General features: G+C 33.7%; 1 protein-coding gene across 3 annotated transcripts; it reads left to right on the forward strand.

Annotated features, from left to right (window-relative positions):
- Nucleotides 1-5,326: 5,326 nt before the first annotated feature.
- On the forward strand, nucleotides 5,327-17,748 carry LOC131027349 (uncharacterized). 3 transcript variants are annotated; one of them, XM_057957381.2, is made up of 3 exons: nucleotides 5,327-6,720; nucleotides 9,780-9,967; nucleotides 16,066-17,748. In XM_057957381.2, exons 1-2 carry the CDS (start codon nucleotides 5,769-5,771, stop codon nucleotides 9,911-9,913), a joined length of 1,086 nt encoding a protein of 361 aa, XP_057813364.2. In that variant the 5' UTR covers nucleotides 5,327-5,768; the 3' UTR covers nucleotides 9,914-9,967; nucleotides 16,066-17,748. The 3 variants fall into 3 exon arrangements, with proteins under 3 accessions (XP_057813364.2, XP_057813365.2, XP_057813363.2); XM_057957382.2 differs by lacking the exon at nucleotides 16,066-17,748 and adding an exon at nucleotides 10,270-10,707; XM_057957380.2 differs by lacking the exon at nucleotides 16,066-17,748 and adding an exon at nucleotides 10,273-10,707 and having other exon boundaries at nucleotides 5,328-6,720.
- The last annotated feature ends 5,270 nt before the right edge of the window (nucleotides 17,749-23,018 follow it).

Genomic DNA, 23,018 nt, shown 5'->3' on the forward strand with positions numbered 1-23,018 from the left:
CCAAATCTGAAATTGAAGCCTCCAAAATGACTAATCAAAGATGCTCTAATGGCTCTGATACCATGTGAGATTTTGCCAAGATCAAGAGCTCAATGAAAAGTACAATAGAGAGACAAAATATTGATAGGAATAAACTGTATTCTATCAAGATGAAATACTGATGAACTGGATCATCAAAAGTTGCATACAATGAATATGAGCCTGCTTATATAGGCAAGGCTAAATGGATATGTGAGCAGACAAACATGGCATGTGGCTCAATGAGAAACAAGGGTAGGTAGGAAATAGGTGTGGTAGGTAGGAGAAACAATATAATATTTCACAAGAGGTGGATCGCTCACCAAATGTGGAATGTAACAACAAGATAAGACCACAAAAGGTGGAAATTCTCCTACACACACTATCCCAATGTGGCACAAACACCCAAGTGTCTCATGCCCAAACTACTATGATATGCATGTACCTAAGTAAACTTAAGTAAGGTGTAATAATATCCAACATGAATAATTAATTACACCAACACACATCTACGCCAAGCTTTTCCTACAAATGCAAACATAAATTTCGCAGGTATATCTTCTACTCAACTTGTAAAATTTCAAATTCATTTTACTTACACAAATTTTTACTAAAAATATTTAAATTTAAGAATTATGATACATGCAAATTAACATAATTAATAATTTATAAACAATGTTCAGGAATATCTATGATTTTGGTTAGCGATCTTGGACAATTACCTCTAGTGAATGATAGACCACCATATCAAAGTAGAAGATGAGCTGAACTATTATGGGAACAATTCAAGACTATTATTACTTGGGATCATATTTTTCGACAAGATGGACAAAATAGTGACTAACAACGATTTCTTCAACTCTTAATGAACATAAGAGATGCAAAACCTACATTAGATGATTAGATGTTGCTAATGACAAGGTCTTATATGGAAATTGATGCAACAAGCAACTAATAATTTGATGATTGTGTTCATTTTTTTTTCAACAAATGATAATGTTCACAACCATAATAGGAATAAATTGCAATCATTACAAAATCTATTTGCACGCAAAATTGCAACAAGAATTAGAACTCTTACTAACAATGAAGGTGCAATAGATGATGAACTAGACATAGAATTATTATTGTCTAAAAATGCCAGAGTAATGTTGACATCAAATCTATGGATAGAAGCGGGACTTGTAAATGGAGCTTTACGAATATTAAAAAAAATGTATATAAACCTGAAAGTTGACCATCTCAACCACCAACATAAGTATTAGTTGAATTTGACAGCTATTCTAGATTACCATTCGATGATCATCATCCATCTACAATTCCAATTCCAACAATTGAGAAAGGTGGTTCTATACAAATACCATTACGATTGGCTTTGACACTAATGATACACAAATCTCAAGGAGTGACTCTTTAAAAAGCTACTATTGATATAGGTGAGAGCGTGAAAATGTATAAGGTTAATTGAACATGCAAAATTCATAAAACAATGAAAGCACCTAAACCAACTAAACTTATACCTTTTCAAACTCCTTCAATTGAGCTATAAGTGGAATGCGCCCATGCTCCACTTTATTTTCTCCTTGATGAGTAGATGTGGGATTCTCTCCAAAGCTACACAACAATGTGGATGAATAGGATTGAAAGTGATGGATTATGAGGATGTATTGAGGCCAAATTTGGGCATTAAAGGATGCAATGGAAGGAATTTTAAACTCAACATAACAATGTGATGGAAGTGGATGATTTGTGAAGGGAGGAGACTCCAATTTATAGAGTGGAAGGACTCAAAATGAACGGTTGAGATTGAAGGTGAATGGAGGGCCAAGATTGAAGGAAGATGAGGTGGATATGGAGAGGACAAGTGGGAGATCCAAGAGATTTTGGCATAAAGGCATTTGTTGTCTCCATACTCCTCAAAGACACGGGGAAGAGATCCCAAGTACACTGGAAGGAGGAACAAGGAATTAAAAATTCCTTGGGAAGGAGAAAAGGAATTAAAAATTCCTTAGGGAGAGAAGTATGGGGAGAATAAAAGGATTAAGGAATTAAAAATTCCTTGGGAAGAGGGGGCATGGGGAGATTCAAGGAATTCAAAATTCCTTGGATAGACACAATTGTGTGGCATGTAAGGTTGGGAGGTGAGATAGGAAAGCCATTTTATGACGTGTTGTTGACCCATCCCTATTCCCGGGGATTAGGGATGTGCAAGTGATTAGTGGGAGTGATTAGGTGAGGTAATGAGGGATTATAGTGCAAGTGGACACGTGAGGAGGATGTGACATGAGGAGAGAGAATGAGTGGGGAATTTTAAATTGGAGGAAATGATAATGGAGGTTAGGCTTAGATTAATTAGGCTTAATGACATGGATTAGGAAGATGATTTGTAAGAATTAGGATATTAGTCAATTAAATGAGCATTAATTAACTAATTGGGATTAGAAGAAATATTGAAGGGGTTGGCTAAGGTTAGTGATTAAAATGGCTTTTTAGAAGAATGAGGATTTATATAATTAATTGATAAATTAATTATATGTCTAAGGGGTAAAATTAATTAAATATAATTTAATTAATTTTAAGAAGAACAATGACTAGCACAAAATCAATACAATTAATTATGCGAGAAATATAAATTAATTAAATATTAATTTAATTAATTATGGACGCCAACAATAGGACTAGCAAAAAGAATAGGGTTAATGTTTGTAACAATCTCTCGTGTAAAATGCTTACAAGGACTACAGATCATGCCACCATTCACATATGATAGATAGGAGAAATTAAAAAAAGACAAACAACTTTTAAGCAGAAAAAGAGAAGAAGACAAGATTCAATGAATCGAAAATACTTAATGTAAGTTTTCCTTTTACGAACTACATCTATTTTTTATTTTTTTAAATATTACTATAGTATTGAAATTTCTTTCTCCAAATGACAATGTCTTTTTTCAATTCTTTATACTATCAAATAACATTGGCACTTTTTCCTATGACTTTTTATCAAAAATTGTAATCTCAAAATTCAACCATTCAAATGTCAATCTTAATGTAAATTTCTTTTCTTCTCACAATTTTCTAATATAAATGTGAAGACATGGACGCACCAATTACATTACTATACTATTCATATTTCTTTCTGCAAATGACAATGTACATTTTCAATTCTTTATACTATCAAATAACATTGGTCACTTTTTCCTATGATTTATTATCAACTAGTATATCTATATTTTAAAAATATAGGTAAATTATGCCGAGAGATATCTTATAATAGAATGGAATCCGATGATTGCAACAATATTAGCAGTATAGAAGAGTTTCAAAAATATGGATAACAATAGAGTTGCTTAAGTATATACTAGCATTAGCATGACCCTGGAATTTAGAATCGTCAAATACTCACAATGCCAAGCCCACTCCTCCACTAACCTCTCAAAGCTACTTGACTTTATTGATCATTCCTTTCAAAATATTATGGCACTCTTCCACTATCATTTGAATGTAACGGTTTCATATAGTTGGAGACAAGTGACGAGGGTTCTATTTTATTTGGAGTAATAAAATAACACCTCCACAAAAATCAAAAGATGACATATTTCATACATTTACATGTCATTTGCATGTCAAATTGTTTCAAAATTGAATTTTTGTTTACAGACATTTTGATGTAATTGTAGATACCTCTCGACATAAAAATTATAATTCTAAAGTTCAACTATTCAAATGTTAATGTTAATGTAAATTTCTTTGTTTTCACAAGTTCCTTAAAAAATGTCAAGACATGGAGACACCAATTACATTTAGAAGTACCAAAGTGCAAATAGTCATGAGATAATATTTTGACTATGTCAAAATTATTTTGAAAAAATGGAACTCTATTTGTGGACTTTAATATTGACTTGACTAATTTGTATATATGTTTCAACAAACCACAGTTGCTTTAATATTGTCCAAATGCAATATCACACTGTATGATATTTAGATTGATACTTTTCTATAGAAAATTGTGCAAATTCAAAATTTACAAAACAAATTTATGTAAAGATATACTTTGTAAGCTACATGTTGTCTCCTATGGTAATATAAACTTTACTTCAACATTAAATTATGTTTTACTAAAATGAACTAGCATCATTAATTTTATAATAACAATTTCTAAAAGCAATTTAAGCTACCTCTCTTAATCATTTACTTTTGTTAAAAATTCACATTATATGATAAATGTTTACTTTCAAAAATAATAAAAAATAAAAAAACAATTATACATTTAATATATTAAGTTTAATTACATATACATATCTATGTAACTCTGAAGGAAACTGCAAGCATAAAGTTATTATTATTATTACATTATAGCTATATATAATTATATATGGCTATCAACAAATACATATAACTATATTTAAATAATATATATGTATTCATGGGTTCATCCCACAATGCAACAGTTGTTGTGACACCGTGTTGAAACGGTTGTCTTGTGTTCGATTCTCATGCAGGTTGGATGGTGTTTCACCCACAACTTGGTACACATGTATTCAATGTTCAAGGTGTTAATGCCTTATAAAGTCTTGTAGTGTACGTATCCAGAGAATAACAATAATGCAAAGGACAAGATGATAGAGTCAACGAGTAGAATGGAGTGATATAGAGGTGAAGGTGGGAGGTGGACGACGATGGAGTGGAGAAATAAGGAGGCAGTAGAAGATCGACAACATGAGTGGAAGGATAAGGAGGCAAGGTGACGAAGCAGGACGAAGGTGGAGCAAAATGATGAAGACAGAGATAGGTGGCAAAAACAAGTACAAAGAGATAAATCATATAGGTGTTAATACTTCATAAATAAATGTAACCACGGGGAGGGGGTCCCCTAAATGTGACCCTCATTGATTTGTAACTCCAGTCAAAAGCGATTATTGATCCAAAAAATAAAGAATATATGTATCCATAATTTAAATTAAACATCATATACTATAAATAAAAATTCATTATATACAAATAATTAAATTTATAATATATTAATCATTAATTTACATGCTTTAAATATAAATTAAAATAATATTAATTTATTTTTCTTATATATTCAAATTCCAAATCTTATTAGCTTATATATCTTAATTTAATCTATATAAAATTCTTCGAAAATATGAAACTTTAATACTTTCAACGTACTTATATAAACCCTAATAAATTATACAATTGGAAAATTCATCTTATTATTATTATTATTTAAATTGTTTTTCTCAAATAGTAAATTTTCCTATGAAATGCACTATGGATGACACCTTAGACGATTGAAAACGTGGGCCACTTTATTGATCAGGAAAAGCTCTCGTCCGGAAACAGTCCGCCCGCCAGAAAGTCCATTAACGACCAATCTTCATATACAACCGAAAATCTTTGATGATACACTTTATTATTATCCGCACATACGGATGTTTGGGTATTCCGTATAGAGAGCTAAATTCTGAGAAAACGTGCAGGTGGGGTTATTTCATTACTTTGAATAAATTCCAGTGGATATGAAGTAAGAGTCCAGTTCTCTGAGCATTACTTTCCCATTGTGTTGAATTTAAACACATCTGGGTTTTTGTGTTCCGCGCTGATGAGATTGCATCGGAAAGGAATTAGATGTCTTATAAGAGATCTGATACAATTGAAATACTTTGAAGTAGGCGTTAAGGCGTACATCAATCTGTAATTGTTCATCGGGGGTACTGCAACGGACATTTAAGCATGTAGAGCATTTTGATGGTCTTTGTGAGCCCAGAAGACATGACCCAAAGCGGCCTTTCACACTATACTTTGGAATCCTGTACTTTGCAGCTTAATAATTGGAAGCCGTTTTTACCGTCAGCAGAATACCCAAATTCGGTACCAGAAGCAGCAGTGGTGGCCTGTTCCGATTCATTGTCAAAGCAGAAGCCTATTTATCTGAATGGATTAATGGAAATGTTAGGTGCCAAGCCAGAAAATCAGGTGCATATAGCCACTGGTGGCTCTGTAAAGAAACAATGTTTATCTGACAGAGGATCTCGTAGGAATCTTTGTGATTTTCTTGATATGAACAAGCTGAGTTTGTTAGAGGATGACAGCAAAAGCCCACAGAGCAAATCTCTCAGGATTGAAAAAACAAGTAATATTGATAGGATTTACCACCGATCAATACCTCCTATATCATTCGCGCATATGGCTAGAAAGAGGAGGAGAAGAGGATCCAGGTCTGGATCGGGTAGGAGTAGTGATATAAGCAGGAACAGGATCAATGGGTCTGACCCACCAACAAGAGGTGCTTCTGCAACCTATGCTACTTGCTCAGATTTCCCCATTGCTGGAACTGATTCAAGTGGGGAGCTGTTTTACAATGGAGATTGCAATTGGGGATCTGACATGATTATTCCCATGAGTGAAGTAAGAAACCACACAAAAAGAGAAGGGAAGGATGTCGGAGGAGAGCCCTTTTTCTCGTGGCAGGGTATTGATATTCAGAGCAATGAATCTGGTTATGGGAGTGAACCTGGCTATAGAGGGGATGCAGAATTTGGGTATGGTGAAGATGGGGTAGGTGATGAATTGGATGAGGAGGAAGATGATGGCCGGATTACATTTTGGGATAATTTAGTTGTATGTGATTCGGTACTGGGAAATATTCAGCAGTCAAATTTTGACATGTCTGAGGATGATGACCGATCAGCTCTGGAAGGTAATAATTTTTGAACTTTATGTCTTTTAGGGAAAATGGGGCTGGATGACCTATTAAAGTGTATCTATTTAGATAGAACATTTGTCCAATAATTGTCACGCTTTTTGATTGGTCCATGCAGTTGAGCATATTAATAAATATTTTATCTCATCCCTACTTAATTTAATTACATCCCTTATGAATTCTTTTTTCCCATGAAGCTTATGGGTGAATTCATAAATGCGAGTTGGTTCATAGTTGATTTAGAGTTCAAGTTCTCTTATTGTTTGCAATGATTGTAAACCAAAGACAAGTACGTATTAGTGCTATTTGAGGCCTTCTAAATTCCCCAAGATTTTGCCTTTTGTGAGTAATAAATTTGAGTAGTTTTTGTTAGTCAAATTAGAAGTAATTTTACTCATCAACTACTTATATAAGTAGGGGTATTTGCTGCGAAATTCCAAGGTTATTAGAATTTTTAGCTTCTTCTGATATGGAAAAACATGACCGTGCTTCTGTTTGAAAGACAAGTACTCCACTGGTCTCTTATCTGTTTGAAGCATCAGATCCCTCGTTCAATGTGTCAGAATTCCTGCCTCTGTATGCTGAGTACTCATTTTAGTGTGGAAGGCTTTGATCCAAAATGGTTTTTGATATGCAACTTATCATTTGATGTACTTAGAGTAATCCATAAGTTTCTCACAAAGCAAACCTGCAAGTTTTAAATCAAATTGTTTGTTCACATGCATTATTCTTTCTTATTCCACTGTATCTGACAGGCATTTGAAGATTTCAGATCCCTTGTTCAATGAGTCAAAATCCTCTTCTTTGTAAACTCAATCTTCTTTGTAAACTCAATCTGGAGTGCAGGGCTTCAATTCAAAATGCTTTTTGATATACAATCGATCATTTGATGCGGCAAAATTTTATCAAACTGAACCTGCAAGTTATAAATTAGTTGGTACGTTCACATGCAATAATCTTTCTGATAGACCGATGTTTTGTTCCATTCATTTTATGGTCCTCCCGTGGTGAGCAAAGCTCCTTTTCCAAGGTACAATTGTATTCATATTTTTGTACCAGAAAATCACTATCTGCACGTGCTATGTTAGGGAAAATAGGATTATTGAAAATATTGGACCAATTCTGGGGTTAAGAACTATTTTGTATAGAAATAGTGTGTGTGCATTGAACACATAACCCACCTTAAATTTTTCCCATTTGGCTAAGTAGTCATCCTTAAAAAGGCCCTTTTTATGAAGTAAGTAATCTTAGGTCAATTTTACTCAGCAACCGTTGATAAGTAGGAGTATTTTTTGTGAAATTCCTTGCCCTTCTTCTGATATGGAAAAACTGGCTGTGCTTCTGTTTGAAAGATAAGTAACTCCACTGGCCTCTGATATATTTGAAGCTATCAGATCCCTCCCTCAATGTGTCAGAATCCCTGTCTTTTTATACTGAGTACTCAGTTTAGAGTGGAAGGCTTCAATTATGGTTTTTGATAAACAATTTATCATTTGATGTACTGAGAGAAATCCACAAGTTTTGCACAAACCAAACCTGCAAGTTTTAGATTAACTAGTTTGTTCACATGCATTATTCTTTATATTCCACTGGCTCTTATGGGCATTTTAAGATTTCAGACCCTTCGCTCAATAAGTCAGAATTTTCTTCTTTGTAAACTTAATTTAGAGTGCAGGGCTTTAATTCAAAATGCTTTTTGATATACAATTGATAATCTGATATAGCAAAATTTTGCACAAACTGAATCTGCAAGTTGTAACTTAATTGGTATACTCACATGCAATAATCTTTCTGATAGATGGATGTTTTGTTTCCATTCATTTTATGGTCCTTTCATGCTGAGCAAAGCTCCTTTTCTGAGGTACAATTGCATGCAGATTTTTATATCTGAAACTCACTATCGGTACATGCTCTGTTAGGGAAGATAGGATATTTGAAAATATATGATCAATGCTGGTGCTAGGAACTATTTTGTGTATGAATAATGAGTATGTGTGCATTGAACACATATCCTACCTTCTGTATTTCCCATTTTGCTAAGTAGTCATCCTACACAAGGCCTTTTTTATAAGTACTCCTAGGTAAATTTTACTCTTCAACTACTGATATAAGTAGGAGTGTTTGCTGTGAAATTCCAAGGTTATAAGAACGTTACCCTTCTTCTGATATGGAAAAACTGACCGTGCGCTTCTGTTTCAAAGACAAATATTCCACTGGATTTGAAGCTATCAGATCCCTCGCTCAATGTGTCAGAATCCCTACCTTTGTATACTGAGTACTTAATTTAGAGTGGAAGGCTTCAATTCAAAATGATTTTTGGTATACAATCTATCATTTGATGTCTGAGAGTAATTGACAAGTTTTGCACAAACCAAACATGCAAGTTTTAAATTAACTAGTTTGTTCACATGCATTGTCCTTCTTATTCTCCTGGCTCTGGCGGGCATTTCAAGATTTCATACATCTTGTTTAATGAGTCAGAATCCTCTTCTTTGTGTACTCCACTTAGAGTGCGGGGATTCGATTCAAAATGCTGATTGACACACAATTGATCATTTGATGTAGCAAAATTTTGCAGAAATTCAATCTGCAAGTTGTAAATTAGTTGGTATGTTCACATTCAATAATCTTTCTGATAGATGTATGTTTTGTTCCATTCATTTTATAGTCCTTCAATGGTGATCAAAGCTCCTTTTCTGGGGTACAATCGTATTCAGATTTCTATATCTGAAACTCACTATCTGCATGTGCTCTGTTAGGGAAAATAGGATAATTGAAACTATTTGATCAATGCTGGCATTAGGAACTATTTTGTGTATAAATAATGAGTATCACTGTATTTGTGCATTGATCAGATAACCTACCTTAATTATTTCCCATTTGGCTAAGTAGTCGTCCTACACAAGGCCTTGTTAATGAAATAATTATTTCCCATTTGGCTAAGTAGACATTAGATGAGGTGCTCTTTTACAAAATAAGTACTGCTACCTATTTTGTTGTTTGGACTTATGCTAGTTTTAGGCATGGCTGATTATCTTATAATTTTGAGTTTGCAGATCACATGCAGCTGGTGTGTAAAAATGCTTTACAAGATCAGAAATTGCATCATAGATTCAGACGTAGAAGGCAGGATTGTAGAATGATGGAGTCACATGGTAACAGGGATTCATTTGCCACTCAAAATAATTAATTGGGAATTGTAGCATACATAAGCCTTTTTAGCGAATCTCATTTCTTTTCCAAGGTATGCACACTCAATATTTTCTCAGTTATTCATAAGCAATAAAATGCTGGGCATCTGATAAAACTAGTCTCACAACGTCTTTGATCTTAATATCATTTTTAACTAATGTTCAGGAATTTTATATCTTGAGACATTGTTCAAAGCACTTGTTTGCCTTCTATGCCATTAAGAGATTTTTTTTCTAAATTTTAGTAGTTGATGGTGATTAGGATATTCATGATATTTCTAACGAAGATTTGAAACATCTAGGATTTTTGTTCTAGATGCCTATATAGACATCTAATGTAGTCTTCTGTTTTCAGCAGGTTTCAATAGGGATATGACTCACATAAACAATCTTATAGGGGATGTGTAAAATATATGCTATGTGCAAGAAAGAATAATATCGGGAGGTCTGCATGTGTCTGGCAGTACTCAAAACTTAGTGCATATGAATTGTTGAATCTTGTACAATTTGTTGACATCTATTCTGCTAATTTGTAATAAGTTTGGTAAATGCCAATGGAGATACCAAGATTGGACAGAACCAGTAATCCATAGCCAGAAATTAGTGGTTTCCAATGCGTTTAGTCCTATTTTTTATGAGTGTACTTTGAAGTTTCTTTTAGTATTAATGATGCTTACAATTGCTTATGCATGTTGTGCGGCAAAAGGAAATTTTAGAACCAACAATTATGATGTGACATTTCACATCTGTATCTTTATTCCAGATATTTATGCCCAGATGCCATGATTGGACACTATGTTTCTATTTTATGGTGAACACACTTTTAGAATACTTCTGCAAAATTTTATCAATTTTGCAGATTGCTGCCTAACATACTCTTACTTATTTGTAATTGTATGTGAAGTTTTCTTTCACAGTTTTGGAAGCCTGCAAATGAGTTGGAATTCAATGACATACAGATATCCAACATGAATACAGTTCAGATATGCAAGACGTGCATCTTTTTATTGTACCATAATAAACTTAATGCAAGAGATGAAACTTTTTTAACTGCAAACCATCATCCACAGAGGTCTGGTTTATAAGAAGCATGAATGATCAGTAGAAGATGGTTATACTTATTTTAACAAGAAACATCCACTGTGGCTTTAACCATAACTTTGATCTATCAGAAGCCAGATTGCTTGTTAACAAATCTAACTTAACAGGGCTTGATTTTACAATTTTCAACAACCTAGGTTTGATAAGAGATCAGTGAAACTCTATGTTAAATCTAATGTTCATCCTACATCTTTCCTTGACCAAGATGTTGTATTATCCTAAGACACTATGTTCAGTAGCAAGGAACTGGAATGAGGAATCCAAACATAGTAGCATTCCATTTACACAGCATTGTAAAAGCATAAGCAGAATTCAATTACCTGGGTTTTAAAATGGTAAAAACATGGAAAAATTTTAGGAACTAAATAGCAATATATTCAAACTAATTTTGTTATATCATGTCAAATATAGTGCATATAGATTAAAACAGATGTTATACATTATAAAGAAAAATGCTGATTACAAAAAGTTGTATAGTACTTTTAAAAAATCTATTGTAGTTTTACGTAAAGAGGGTTTGTGCTTAATATAAGAAGCTATGTTACTGCTATATACCTAATGATATGATATTATATTGGATCTAGGTAGGTGGAGATGCCAACATGTGGCATGATCCCTTTAGTTATATTGGGTCATGAATTATATATGGTAATTAAGAGGCCTACATGGGTTTAGTGGTTAAACCCTCCATTATTTTATTCAGAGGAGGTCTATATAAAGAAGGTGAATATTGTTGTAAGCACAGGTGTGGAGTATGATATTGTGTTTGGGATGTCTTGGAATGGAGTGGTTTCTTTCATAAGGAGTATTGTACAGTGTTATCCCACCTCAAAGGTTTATTTTTCTTTGCATATATTGGATATTAGGGCATCTTGGCTCACAAATATCTTGTGTGGTGTATGATCTCTCTTCTACACTGTTTTATTGAAATTATTATATGCACGGATCTTACCAAGTGGTATCAAAGCTATGATTTGGGCAAAGGTGAGGATGAAACCTTAATTTTTATATATTTGCTTATATCTTCCAGACAACTGCAATTTTTTTTAGCAATTCTTTAACGAAAGTTGGAGGATCAGATAAGGAAGCTATAATCTAAAATTCAGCTTTTGATCATCAATATTGAGTGAATTATTTCATTATTATGTTTTTTCATAATTTTGCTCTCCAAGCTGTAAACCAGGGATTTTTTTAATTTTTCTTTTAACATTTTTGAAAAGCTTACAAAAACTTATCCAGGGGCTATTATTTGTATTTTTCTTTTTGAGGTTGAAAACATTACCAAATGATTTGATCAAAGTTGGGTATGTAGTAGAAATTTAGAAATGCTAGTTTCAATGCGAATTCCTATTTTTGATGGATGTGCTAATTGTGTAGAATGGTGGCTGCAATTCGAAAAGGCTCATTCTAGATCTAGATTCTCAATCTTTTATTTCTTTGTCACTCGCGTGAAGCAGCTCTTAAATGGAACTATAAGCTAGTTGCAAGCAATTGTTCTTGGAACAACAAATCTTCTTAAAGAGATGAGCTCCAATGGAAGAAGGGGAAGAAGAAGAAAGAGGAGGAGAAGGAGGAGAAGAGGACAATGAAGAGAAGATTAAGGATAAAATTATATGCATTTTAGCTTCAGGGAAGGAAGATTCAATCCTTCAAATTCATAGATGTATTCAAAAGGCAAAGGTTATTGTCTTTATAAACCCTAGTAGCAAGTATAACTTCATTAGCATGAAATTATCCAAGCAACTATAAGTACAAGCAAAGCAAATCAAAGATAGTCAAATAGAGGATAATGATATTCAAATTTTTGAAGACTTGTAGCTCTCCATGGATAAATATGTCTCGCATTCGAACATTTGTGCTTTGTATATGGATGGTTGGATATTTCTCTTGGTTATCCTTGGTTAGAATCTTTTGAAATAGTAAACATTTATTTGTAAAAGTTCATGAAGCTTTGTTATAGGAGGAAAAAAGTACATTATAGGGATATAGTACATAATGAAAACCAGAAGTCAAGGTGGAGAAATTTAAGAAGGTATTGAAGAATGCATCAAAGAATCAAAGGGCAAACAAGAGGAGCCAATATACAGCAAAATAGGAAAAAATTGTTTCCCTTCTAGAGATAGCAAAGGGTACAATATATACGTATCCATATCATTGTGAGAGGCAAGAGTTATGGAGGAAACCATCATGGAGGCATGATATTACACAAAATCAACAAGTCAATCAATACGGATCCACATAGAATCAAGGGAGCAATTACAACAATTAGTGGCATCATAGAAGTAATGGCTATTCATCGTAGAAAAGGATGACATATTATGATGAAGATTGGAATTAGATGGGTGTAGCAAAGTGTCCATCAAGGACAGATCTAGTTACCATTAAGTTAAAATAATTGAAAGATTACCAATGGATGGTTGGATGATAGGACATGGCATCACATTTATAATGACCTATAGTGGTCTTAGTATTTCGCTTCTTTGCATTTTTTAGGGATGAAACATGTCAAGGAGGGATAGAATGCTATATACCTTGGGATATGATATTATGATGCATTTAGATGGATGGCGATGCCAACATGTGGCACATTTCTCTCAAGTTATAATTATATTGGGCTATGAATTATATTAGGTAATTCAGAGGCCTAAATGGGTTAGTGGTTTACAACTCCATTATTTTATTGGGAGGTCTATATAAAGAAGATGAATATCATTGTAAGCATAGGTGTGGAGTATGATATTGTGTTTGGGATTCTTGGAGATATAGTGTGGACTTGCTTATTCCATAAGGAGCATTATACGGTGTTATCATACCTTTAGGGTTTCTATATACATTGTATTTTAGGGCATCTTGGCCCACAATGATCTCTTTTGTGGTGTATGATATCTCTTCTACATTGTCTTATTGCCATTATCATATCCATGGATCTTACCATTTGCCAGTTCACACAAAAAATCCCTCGGATTTGAGTCTAGTTTATACCTAGTCTGAAGCTGTTGAGGGGGCAGGTAGGGTCCTACAAAATGGACCCAAATTTGGTTTGGTTTGCTTTCCAGTATACCCAGGTGAATTCAAATCCATTTTGCTGGACCCGAGCAGAACCCACAACATCTCAAGTTTCTTTTCTTACAACAGGGCTTCCAATCATCACAAAATTGAGTAGTTATGATAGAGGTCATGAAGAGTAGTGCTTAATGTGGTTGAGAGCTTACCAACGGTAAAAAAAAATGTAATTATGTTTGTATGGGCAGGGATTTATAGATTGATTAGCATCAACATCAAGATTCCCATTACAAATTGACAGCAAAGGCAGCTATTGGTCCACAACTATTGCTTTAACCGCAACTCAGAAATCATCTACCATGCTTCCTCTCATGCATTTTGATCCATTAAAAATTAGTATACTTTCTATCTCTTAATATTTTAAATTATGTCCTGGCTCATTCGTAATGTTCAATACTTTAAAATATTTTACTTTTAGAGATAGGTTGTATGGTAGGGGAAGCAAATTGCTAAGAGATTAATTAGAATTTTATTTTAAAAAAATGAGAATGTGTGTTTTTGGTCCTCAACTTCTGGGGTACAGCTGAAAGTTTCCCCACTACTTTTGGAGTTTTTCAAGTCATATGTGTGATAAGGGGCCAGTGCAAGACATCTGCATTTACCAGATTGTTACCAATAAATATTTATACATTTTGCAGGGTAAACAGATCGTGGGAACACCAGGTTATTTTAGTGCTACACAATGAATATATATCATGGCATTGAGTTTGACAAATTGACACTGAAGTAGTATTTTTTATTTCTATGGTGGTTTTGTTTCCTAGATGCATTCTATGTGGTATTCTGAACTTAATTTCTGTTTTAAGGTAGTATATATATATATATATATATATATATATATATATATTTGTATGGATGTTCCCATACAAATCCAAGCCCTAAAAATTTGTTACCATATCAATGTACCTGAACCCCAATACCCAAACCTGAGCTGGTAGTGTAGATTAAAAACATATGGCTAGCCCTATAACAGTAGGCTGTTCTGTTATCAATGAAGCATTACCTAGTATTTTAGGGGCAGCCCTGTGTTTTTTCACCTAAACCCTCTTTAGAGCATAATTCAAAAGAAAACCTTCATTTTGTTCTAAAATTAACTTTTAAAAGAGATCTACTCGAATGATATTTTAAAGAAAATTTAAAATACCCTAACCCTATACCAAAATGTTAAATCCTTCATTGCTTTGTATTTTTGTCTTTAAGTGTAAACATAAGCCAAAAGATATATATACACATTTTTTTTGGTAAAACTCTGGAAATGGCATGGCAAATGTGATGGGTTGTGATTGTTCACAGTTGATTACGGGTTATTTGAGCATAATGCCACTAAATTTATCCAAATATACTCTTAAATCGAACAACTGTATCATTAAAGTAATCAAATTTCCACAATCCATACTAATATTCTATAGGGGCTTCTGGTTTAGATTGTGTGCCCTTTTTTAACATCAACGTTTCAGATCACATTCTGATCCATCATCAGGATGCTAAGAGAATTTACAATCTTTCATATCCTTACATTCTCTTAGCATCCTGATGATGGATCACAGAGTGTGATCCGAAACATTGATGTCAAAAAAGGGCATGCAATCAAAACCAGAAGCAACTATAGAATAGAACCGTATCATTGTATGGAAGCATCTTTCTTCCATCCATTTTTGCCAAATCTGTTGATTACTTGATGCTAACCTTATTGCCTGTATGTATATATATATACATATATACATATATGTTATATGTATATCTGTATATATACATATGTACATATACACATATGTGCACACATGTGTACATATATATGTATATGTACACACACACACACACTAGAAATTCTATGGCAAAGGTGGTGGGTTGTGATTACTCATGGTTGATTACAAGTTCTTTTGATATCCGAATATACTCTTAAGTTCTTAACTGCAACTGTCTCATAATATGAAAGCAGCTTTTCTTCCTCTAATTTTTGCCAAACCTGTTGATTACTTGATGCCAGCCTTATTGCCTGTGAAGATCCATGGTCAAATAATCTGAAGTATTGGAGCAGAAGGAGATTGTTTAGCCAATCATTTGGCAATAAATTACTTGCAAATCTAAAATGAAGGTGTTTGATGAGTATGAAAGGGTTGAAGTAGGAGAATCATTAATCTGTCCAAGCTCAATAATATCTCTGCAATTCAGGAAGTGGAAATAATTGACGACTTCAAAGAAAGACCCTTTTGAGTCCTTTTCTTTGATAAGGGTAAAGATCCCCCCCTCAATGCAGCATTCCTTACCTGAGAAGCCATCTAAATTTTTCAGACCTCTTTTGGATTGTTGGATCACATAAATGCAACTCCTCTGCTTTTTAACCTAATCCACATCACCATCAGATGCATGCCTACTGGGTTTTGAGCCTGGGCCATTGAGGTGACATGTGGCGATGCTATACCATATTCTGGTGACCAAGATGGCTTTGAGTTTGTTTTTTTAAAATTAGCTTCTAAAAGATAGCTTCTTTTGTATCACAGAATTGAGGATGAGATTTGGTGTCCATTGAATGTGTGAAACCTGTGTGGGGAAGAACTTAAAGATAGCCCCTGCTGCAAAGTCAGCTAAAGTGGTTTGTCATCAAAATAATAGCTCAGGTTGGGAAATACTGGAACAGAGTTTCAAAGAAAAGTGTGCAATCAGGGTATGAGTTGTGTGCCCTTCAACGGCAGAAACAAATTTTCAAAACAAAATTGCAGGCTAATGCGTAGGAGTGCACAATGTGGAGAAGGAATGGATTTTGTTTAAGCTATGTTACCAGTTCGTTCTGCAAAACCCCTGGATCTGGGTCCAGCTCAAACTAGGTTTGGATTCCATGCAGCTGTTCATGGTCCTGCCAAATGGACTTGGATTTGGCTGGATCCATTGCAGGGCGAACCTAGGGGAATGGGGTTCCATTATGCAGGCCCCAAACAGAACCCGGGATGAGCTCATCTGAAAATTGCAGCTTTTAAAAAAAAGAATGATTCCTTCACAACTTTGCTCCAATATTTTTTTCCTCACAGCAATGTTGTAAATGGTGGCCAGGCTTGCCTTGGTCACCATTGGGCATGTCCTGAAGTAATGCAACAATGGCATTCTTTGCCTCTAGATTGCTTTCTTGAAGAACACATTACAAGGTAAGCAATGATGCTGGACAAAGAGAGAAAATCCAGGGCCTTGGAAGTCAAGGACGAAGTATTGATTCTTTCTCACAAATCAAAATCTCTGTAAAAATTGCATTGAGGTGGGTGGGATCTAGAGGCACCTTGGGCATAAGAATTCATTTGATTCCTAGACCACTGTTGGTCACACCAATCTTGAATAAATCAATGGAAGGCATGATTTGGAATTGTGTCATGGGTGTGCAGAAGCTGGTTTGTGATGGAGCGGACAATATTGCTGGAATCTAGCCAGGCTACAATGCAGTGGCAATCATAAGCAAGGTCTGTGCGGAGAGTTACATATCCTTCATCAGCTCCAGCGACATGGGGCACCTCAGATAACTTGGCACTGTCACTTCAACATCCATTACCTTCACTGTCTCTATAACCAAATCCAGATATCTCAGATAGCAGTTTTTTTTTCTGATTTTATTATTATATTAATATTGAACAGTGAATATCTATTATGACATTCAAGTTTGACTAAGTGCCATTGAAATAGTGTTTTTATTTTTATGGTGATTTTATTTATTAGTTTATTATATGCATGCTGTTTGGTTTCTGAATTTAATTCCTTATTTTAGACTGCAAAGGTGTATATATTTATGATTTTTATATGTTTTTTGGATGGACGAACCCCAAACAAACCCAACCCCTAATTTTTTTTGTTATACCAGTATACCCAAACCGGTAACTTAGTGTGCAACAGTTTAAGTGAAAGATTGTAGCACGATGACAAGGGCATGTGTTCTTGTGAAGAAAAATTAAAATATGAAAATATAGCACTACATTTACTGGAACTCCTCATACAGGGTGCCAGTTTTAAAGTTTTCAAAAAATTGTAAGGCTGTGATCAATTGTGCTTCATAGTGCGGAAAAACAGATTCCAGTGTTATGTTTAGACACCACTGGGAAGGAAAAAAGATGTGGAGAGTTTAAATAGTATGGCTTCCAGCTCAATTTTTTTCAATTCAGCAATTTTCCTAGGCAATCACCAAGATCATCTGATTTCTAGTATGATTTTTCCCTTCCACAAAATCGGATTTTCAAGTATTAAAACAGCTCTTAGGGTTTGAAGTCATTTATAAGAAACAATCAACTGTTATGTCTATTCCAAACTGCCTAGGTTTAATCATCATCTCTGTGAGTTAGCAAACAAGTTGTCAGCAATATAACAGTAACCTTATTGAACTTTCAAGGGGTAATTTTCTCTGTTTTCGTAATTGAGATTTGATAACAGTTATAATCTTATCAGTTTTGCAACAGTACTATGAAGGTTTTGGCCGATAATTTCATCAAACAAAACACACAAGACAACAACTTGCTATCAAACTGTACGGTTTCAGAGTATCCAAGGTTGTAGATTTGTTGAGGTAGGGTTTGATATAGAATCAACAAAACAAAGGGAAATCAGATTTGGGACACCAAGACTAGTCAGGGGGATCGCCATGTTCAAAATGGAGGAGTTCATCATAATCATCTCTAGGAGCCAGTTATCAAGATTCTCTATTTTTAGCCCAGCTATTTATAGCCTGTGGTATTTTTAGTTGTCACCATTTTCGAGGAGATAAACATATTTTGAGAAGTCTATTTTTACAGGCTATTTTTTGATGACCTTTTGGAAAATCTATTGTTAGTTGACAGTTATCCCTATTATAAATCTATTTGAAGATCTCATAGGTTAGGTTTTAGAATGTGTGGACACAATTGTGTAATAAGCTTACTTTGCATGCAATCCAACTATTATTAGCTTAGAAATGAGTGTTAACTTTTTTATTTTTTTATTATGTGATGTTGTGTAAAAACCTGTAATAAGTGCTTTGGCATTGATTTTGAGTCAATAGAATCTGGTATAGCTACTTTACTGCTCAAATTGCTGTTGTTCTTTTGTGTTACTGTGCTTCTGTGAGTTGAATATGGCTTAACAGTTATTGTAAGTTTTGTATTGCATTAGGTGTTAAGTTGGTTGTTGTAACTTGAGTGCAATCATTGTGTTTAGCTCATAGTAGATGGAGTGAATTGAACTGTTTTTATTGTTAACCACAAGCTATGTATTCCAAGTTGCAATGGATTGGGTCTTGTCATTTTTTATTCCATTTTCCTTGTCTAATTCATCAAGTCGCATGTGTTATTTAAACCGATCCTAATTTTATGTGAACTTGTGCTATTCAGTTTCTGCCTTTAGCTGAATAGTGTAAGTATTGTAGTTGTTGTATGTTCACTTTCAATCAAAAAGCATAAAAACCTCTTGCCTTGAGTAGAAGTGTGTATTAGCCTTTTTCCCTACCTTGAGAACAAGAAGACAATTTATTTTAGTTTGTATTGCATACTCAAAAACACACCTTTAGTTTTGTTCAATATGTGTGAATCACCTTAGACATTTTGTTCAGATTAGGGTTTTAGGCTATATTTTTTTTATTCGGGCCTCACCCTTGTAATTTGAAGAGCAGTTTTAAACTTTTACCACACATATTCCACTTTGAAAACTTTTTACCACACATTCCACTTTGTGGTTCATTGAGAGACACAAATTTAAATGCTGATAAGTGTCAATGTCTTTTCCTAGTTTTGGTAATGACATTGCCTACGAGTTACAAGTTTGACTTGGAATCAACATAGAATGAGATAGCTTACTGTCCTTTATTTGCCTTGAACATCAACAAGCTAGCCTCACTCCATAAACAATTTATATCATATGATAATATTGGCAATTAATATGACTAACATATAGATATTGATAAACATAATTAATGTTGACATCTCAACATTAACCAATTGATTCTTGTTAACAATCTTGAAAAATAAATTGAATGAATGTTTCAATAATCGGATAATCTATTCAACAATATACAAACCCATATAAAGAGATTACAAGGACAACGTTCTAAATTAAGAACAAGTCGTTTAAAGTGAACTACTAAAAAAACTCAACATTAAATAAAGCTTAAAAGCTAATTAACTAAAAAGAAAAAGCTAAATGCTAAATAAAGCTTAAAAGCTAATTAGCTAAAACGCTAAATGACCATTAAATAAGGAATTAAATATATGTGACTAAAATATAATTAAATATTCTAATACCCTCCTTTAATGGTCATTCTATCTTCTAACTATCTTACAAAAGATACTGCAAGTCTTTTGATCACAAACGAAAATAACACTCTATTGCGGGGGAGACCCTCCTTGGATCTGAAAAGTGCTAAAGACCAAGAATACCGGAATCCATCTAACCTGATGTTGGGTAACCAAACTGAAACCTGAAACTATGATTTTGAGGAAAAATTGGCAAACCCTCCAAAACTGAAGATACAAATCATCATTTTTGTGGAAAAAAATGGTAAAAACCCTTGAAATGATTCTTGTGGAAAAAAATCGAACAAAACCCTGAAACTTCGCATGTTACAGATGATTTTTGAGGAAAAAATCGTAAAAACCAGCAAACAATTTTTGAAGAAAAAATCGTGAAAACCGAGAAATCCCATGCAAGCTTTGCGGATGACAGATAATAATTTTTAAAGAAAAAATTCTAAACCCTGAAATAGGAACCCTCGAAAAGAGAATTTACAATTTTGAGGAGAAAATCGAAAAACTAAGAAATCTGAGGTTACAAATCATCGTTTTTGTGGAAACAAACAGTAAAACCTAGATAACTAAAATCTTACGTGAATACCGCGGATTACAGATGAGATAATTGTTAAGGGAAAAGTATAAGCCCTGCAAACATTTTTTGAGGAAAAAATTGTGAAAACCCTCCCATTATTTATCTGGAAAAAATCAGAAAACCGACAAACAATTTTTCAGGAAAAAATCGTGAAAACCATGGGACCTATCAGATGAGGTCTAGCTTAAATCAATCTGATAAAGGTAACGATATTCAGATATCGTGAATATGCACTATTTCCAGGTGTTGTGGCAGCGGTTGAACTTTTGATTGTGTACCAACATGATGTTGGTCAAAGATGCCATCATGAAAATGGAAGTTGAACGAGGTCAACCTAGTGAAAGCATGAGACAGAAGAATCTGATTTGATTAAAAAAAAAAAAAACCAGAATAGAAACAGTTGTTGAAAAAATTGAAACCTTGGATAAGAATTTTGGCACGAATTCCAAGGCACGAATTCCAAGGTTTGGAAGAAACCTAGAAATTAAAAATTTTCTGCAAACTTAAAACCTGAAATTTTTCTTGAAAATAATCAGATAAAATAATAATTTGTAGAAAATAAAAAAAAATACCTCTGATTTTTTTGTTAAAAAACTAGAAAAATATTGATGATTTAAAAAAAAAAAACGCAAAAAAAAAAAAGGGGCAAAAACCTTAGGTCGGATGTACAATAGAAATGGTGTCCAGAATACACCAAAATTCCCGACGTCCATAGAATTAGCAAAAATCGTTGATTGTTTTTAAATTCCAAGGCAAATACATTGGCACAAAATTTGAGGCACGAAAAACAAGGCATCCAGAAAAATATGAGACCAATCCAGAAAAGCTCTCGAAAAACCCACCAAGAATATAAAATTAGAATGCAAATCCGACGACTCAAAAATCGAGCCACGAAAAACGATGCACTTAAAAAAAATCTGGTCTTGAAACCTCCCCCCAAGAATCTGCAACCAAAATAAAATTTCGACTTGAACTGAAGGGTCAAAACCTTAGTCAAAAATTGCAGAAACCTTGAGAAAATTTTCAATCTGCAAAAAAAACCTCCAGGTTGCAGGCCTGAAAATCTCAAGAACCCTAAAAAAAACTTGAACTGCTGCCCAACACAAAGAAATTCGCCCACGAACCAGAAACCCTCGAAACCCTCAAAAAACCTTCAAAAAAGCAAAATTGTTTTTTTTTAAAAACAATTAAAAAAAATCTGGAAAATATTCCAAAAAGAAGGTCATGAATTTTTATTAAAAAATTCGCCAAACTTTAAAGAATCGCATTGACCCACTCTGATACCATGAAAATTAAATTGAATGAATGATTCAATAATCGGATAATCTATTCAACAATATACAAACGCATATAAAGAGATTACAAGGAAGACGTTCTAAATTAAGAACAAGTCGTTTAAAGTGGACTACTAAAAAACTAAACACTAAATAAAGCTTAAAAGCTAATTAACTAAAAAGAAAAAGCTAGACGCTAAATAAAACTTAAAAGCTAATTAACTAAAACGCTAAATGACTATTAAACAAGGAATTAAATATAAATGACTGAAATATAATTAAATATTCTAATAAATTTTTGTGCCACATTGTTGAATAAACTTTGGCTATAATCTATCACTGCCACGTCACACTTTGCTTTTATGTAGAATCATGACACATTGTCATTTGACTTGGATTGACCTCTTTAGATTTAAGTAAGATTGTGTGACCACATTTATCTCATCCCTGAGACCTTTTTTATGACAATAATGATTTTGATGTTGATTTTCATTTGTTCAATTACAACATGTTGATTAGGACTTTTGCAATCCTAACAGAAGACCATTTCATAGTTAATATACACTTACAAAATTACCATTTTTAAGCAGATCAAATTATTGTCAATACAAAGCTTAACAGGAGAACTAAGCACTCACCAAATTGCATTGATGGAAGTTTCTTGTACCTCTATGTATGCAAAAACTAATTTTGAATTCAATTGTGGAAAGAAAGATTGAAGAGCTTTTCTTGTCAAAGGAACTCTGTTGATGTATCAGAAAATAAAAATTAAAGTGAAGGCATATGGTGTGATTGTGCCTCCCATCACCATATTTTCTCAAATGGTATGTAATAAGAAACAGAC

This window comes from Cryptomeria japonica, chromosome 3 (genome assembly GCF_030272615.1).
Source record: "Cryptomeria japonica chromosome 3, Sugi_1.0, whole genome shotgun sequence".
NCBI classification, from domain to species: Eukaryota; Viridiplantae; Streptophyta; class Pinopsida; order Cupressales; family Cupressaceae; genus Cryptomeria; species Cryptomeria japonica.

Coding starts and splice junctions, on each gene's coding strand:
- LOC131027349 (XM_057957381.2), top strand. CDS start 5,769: ATGGTCTTTGTGAGCCCAGAAGACATGACCCAAAGCGGCCTTTCACAC. Junction 6,721..9,779: donor TGACCGATCAGCTCTGGAAG/GTAATAATTTTT, acceptor TTGAGTTTGCAG/ATCACATGCAGCTGGTGTGT.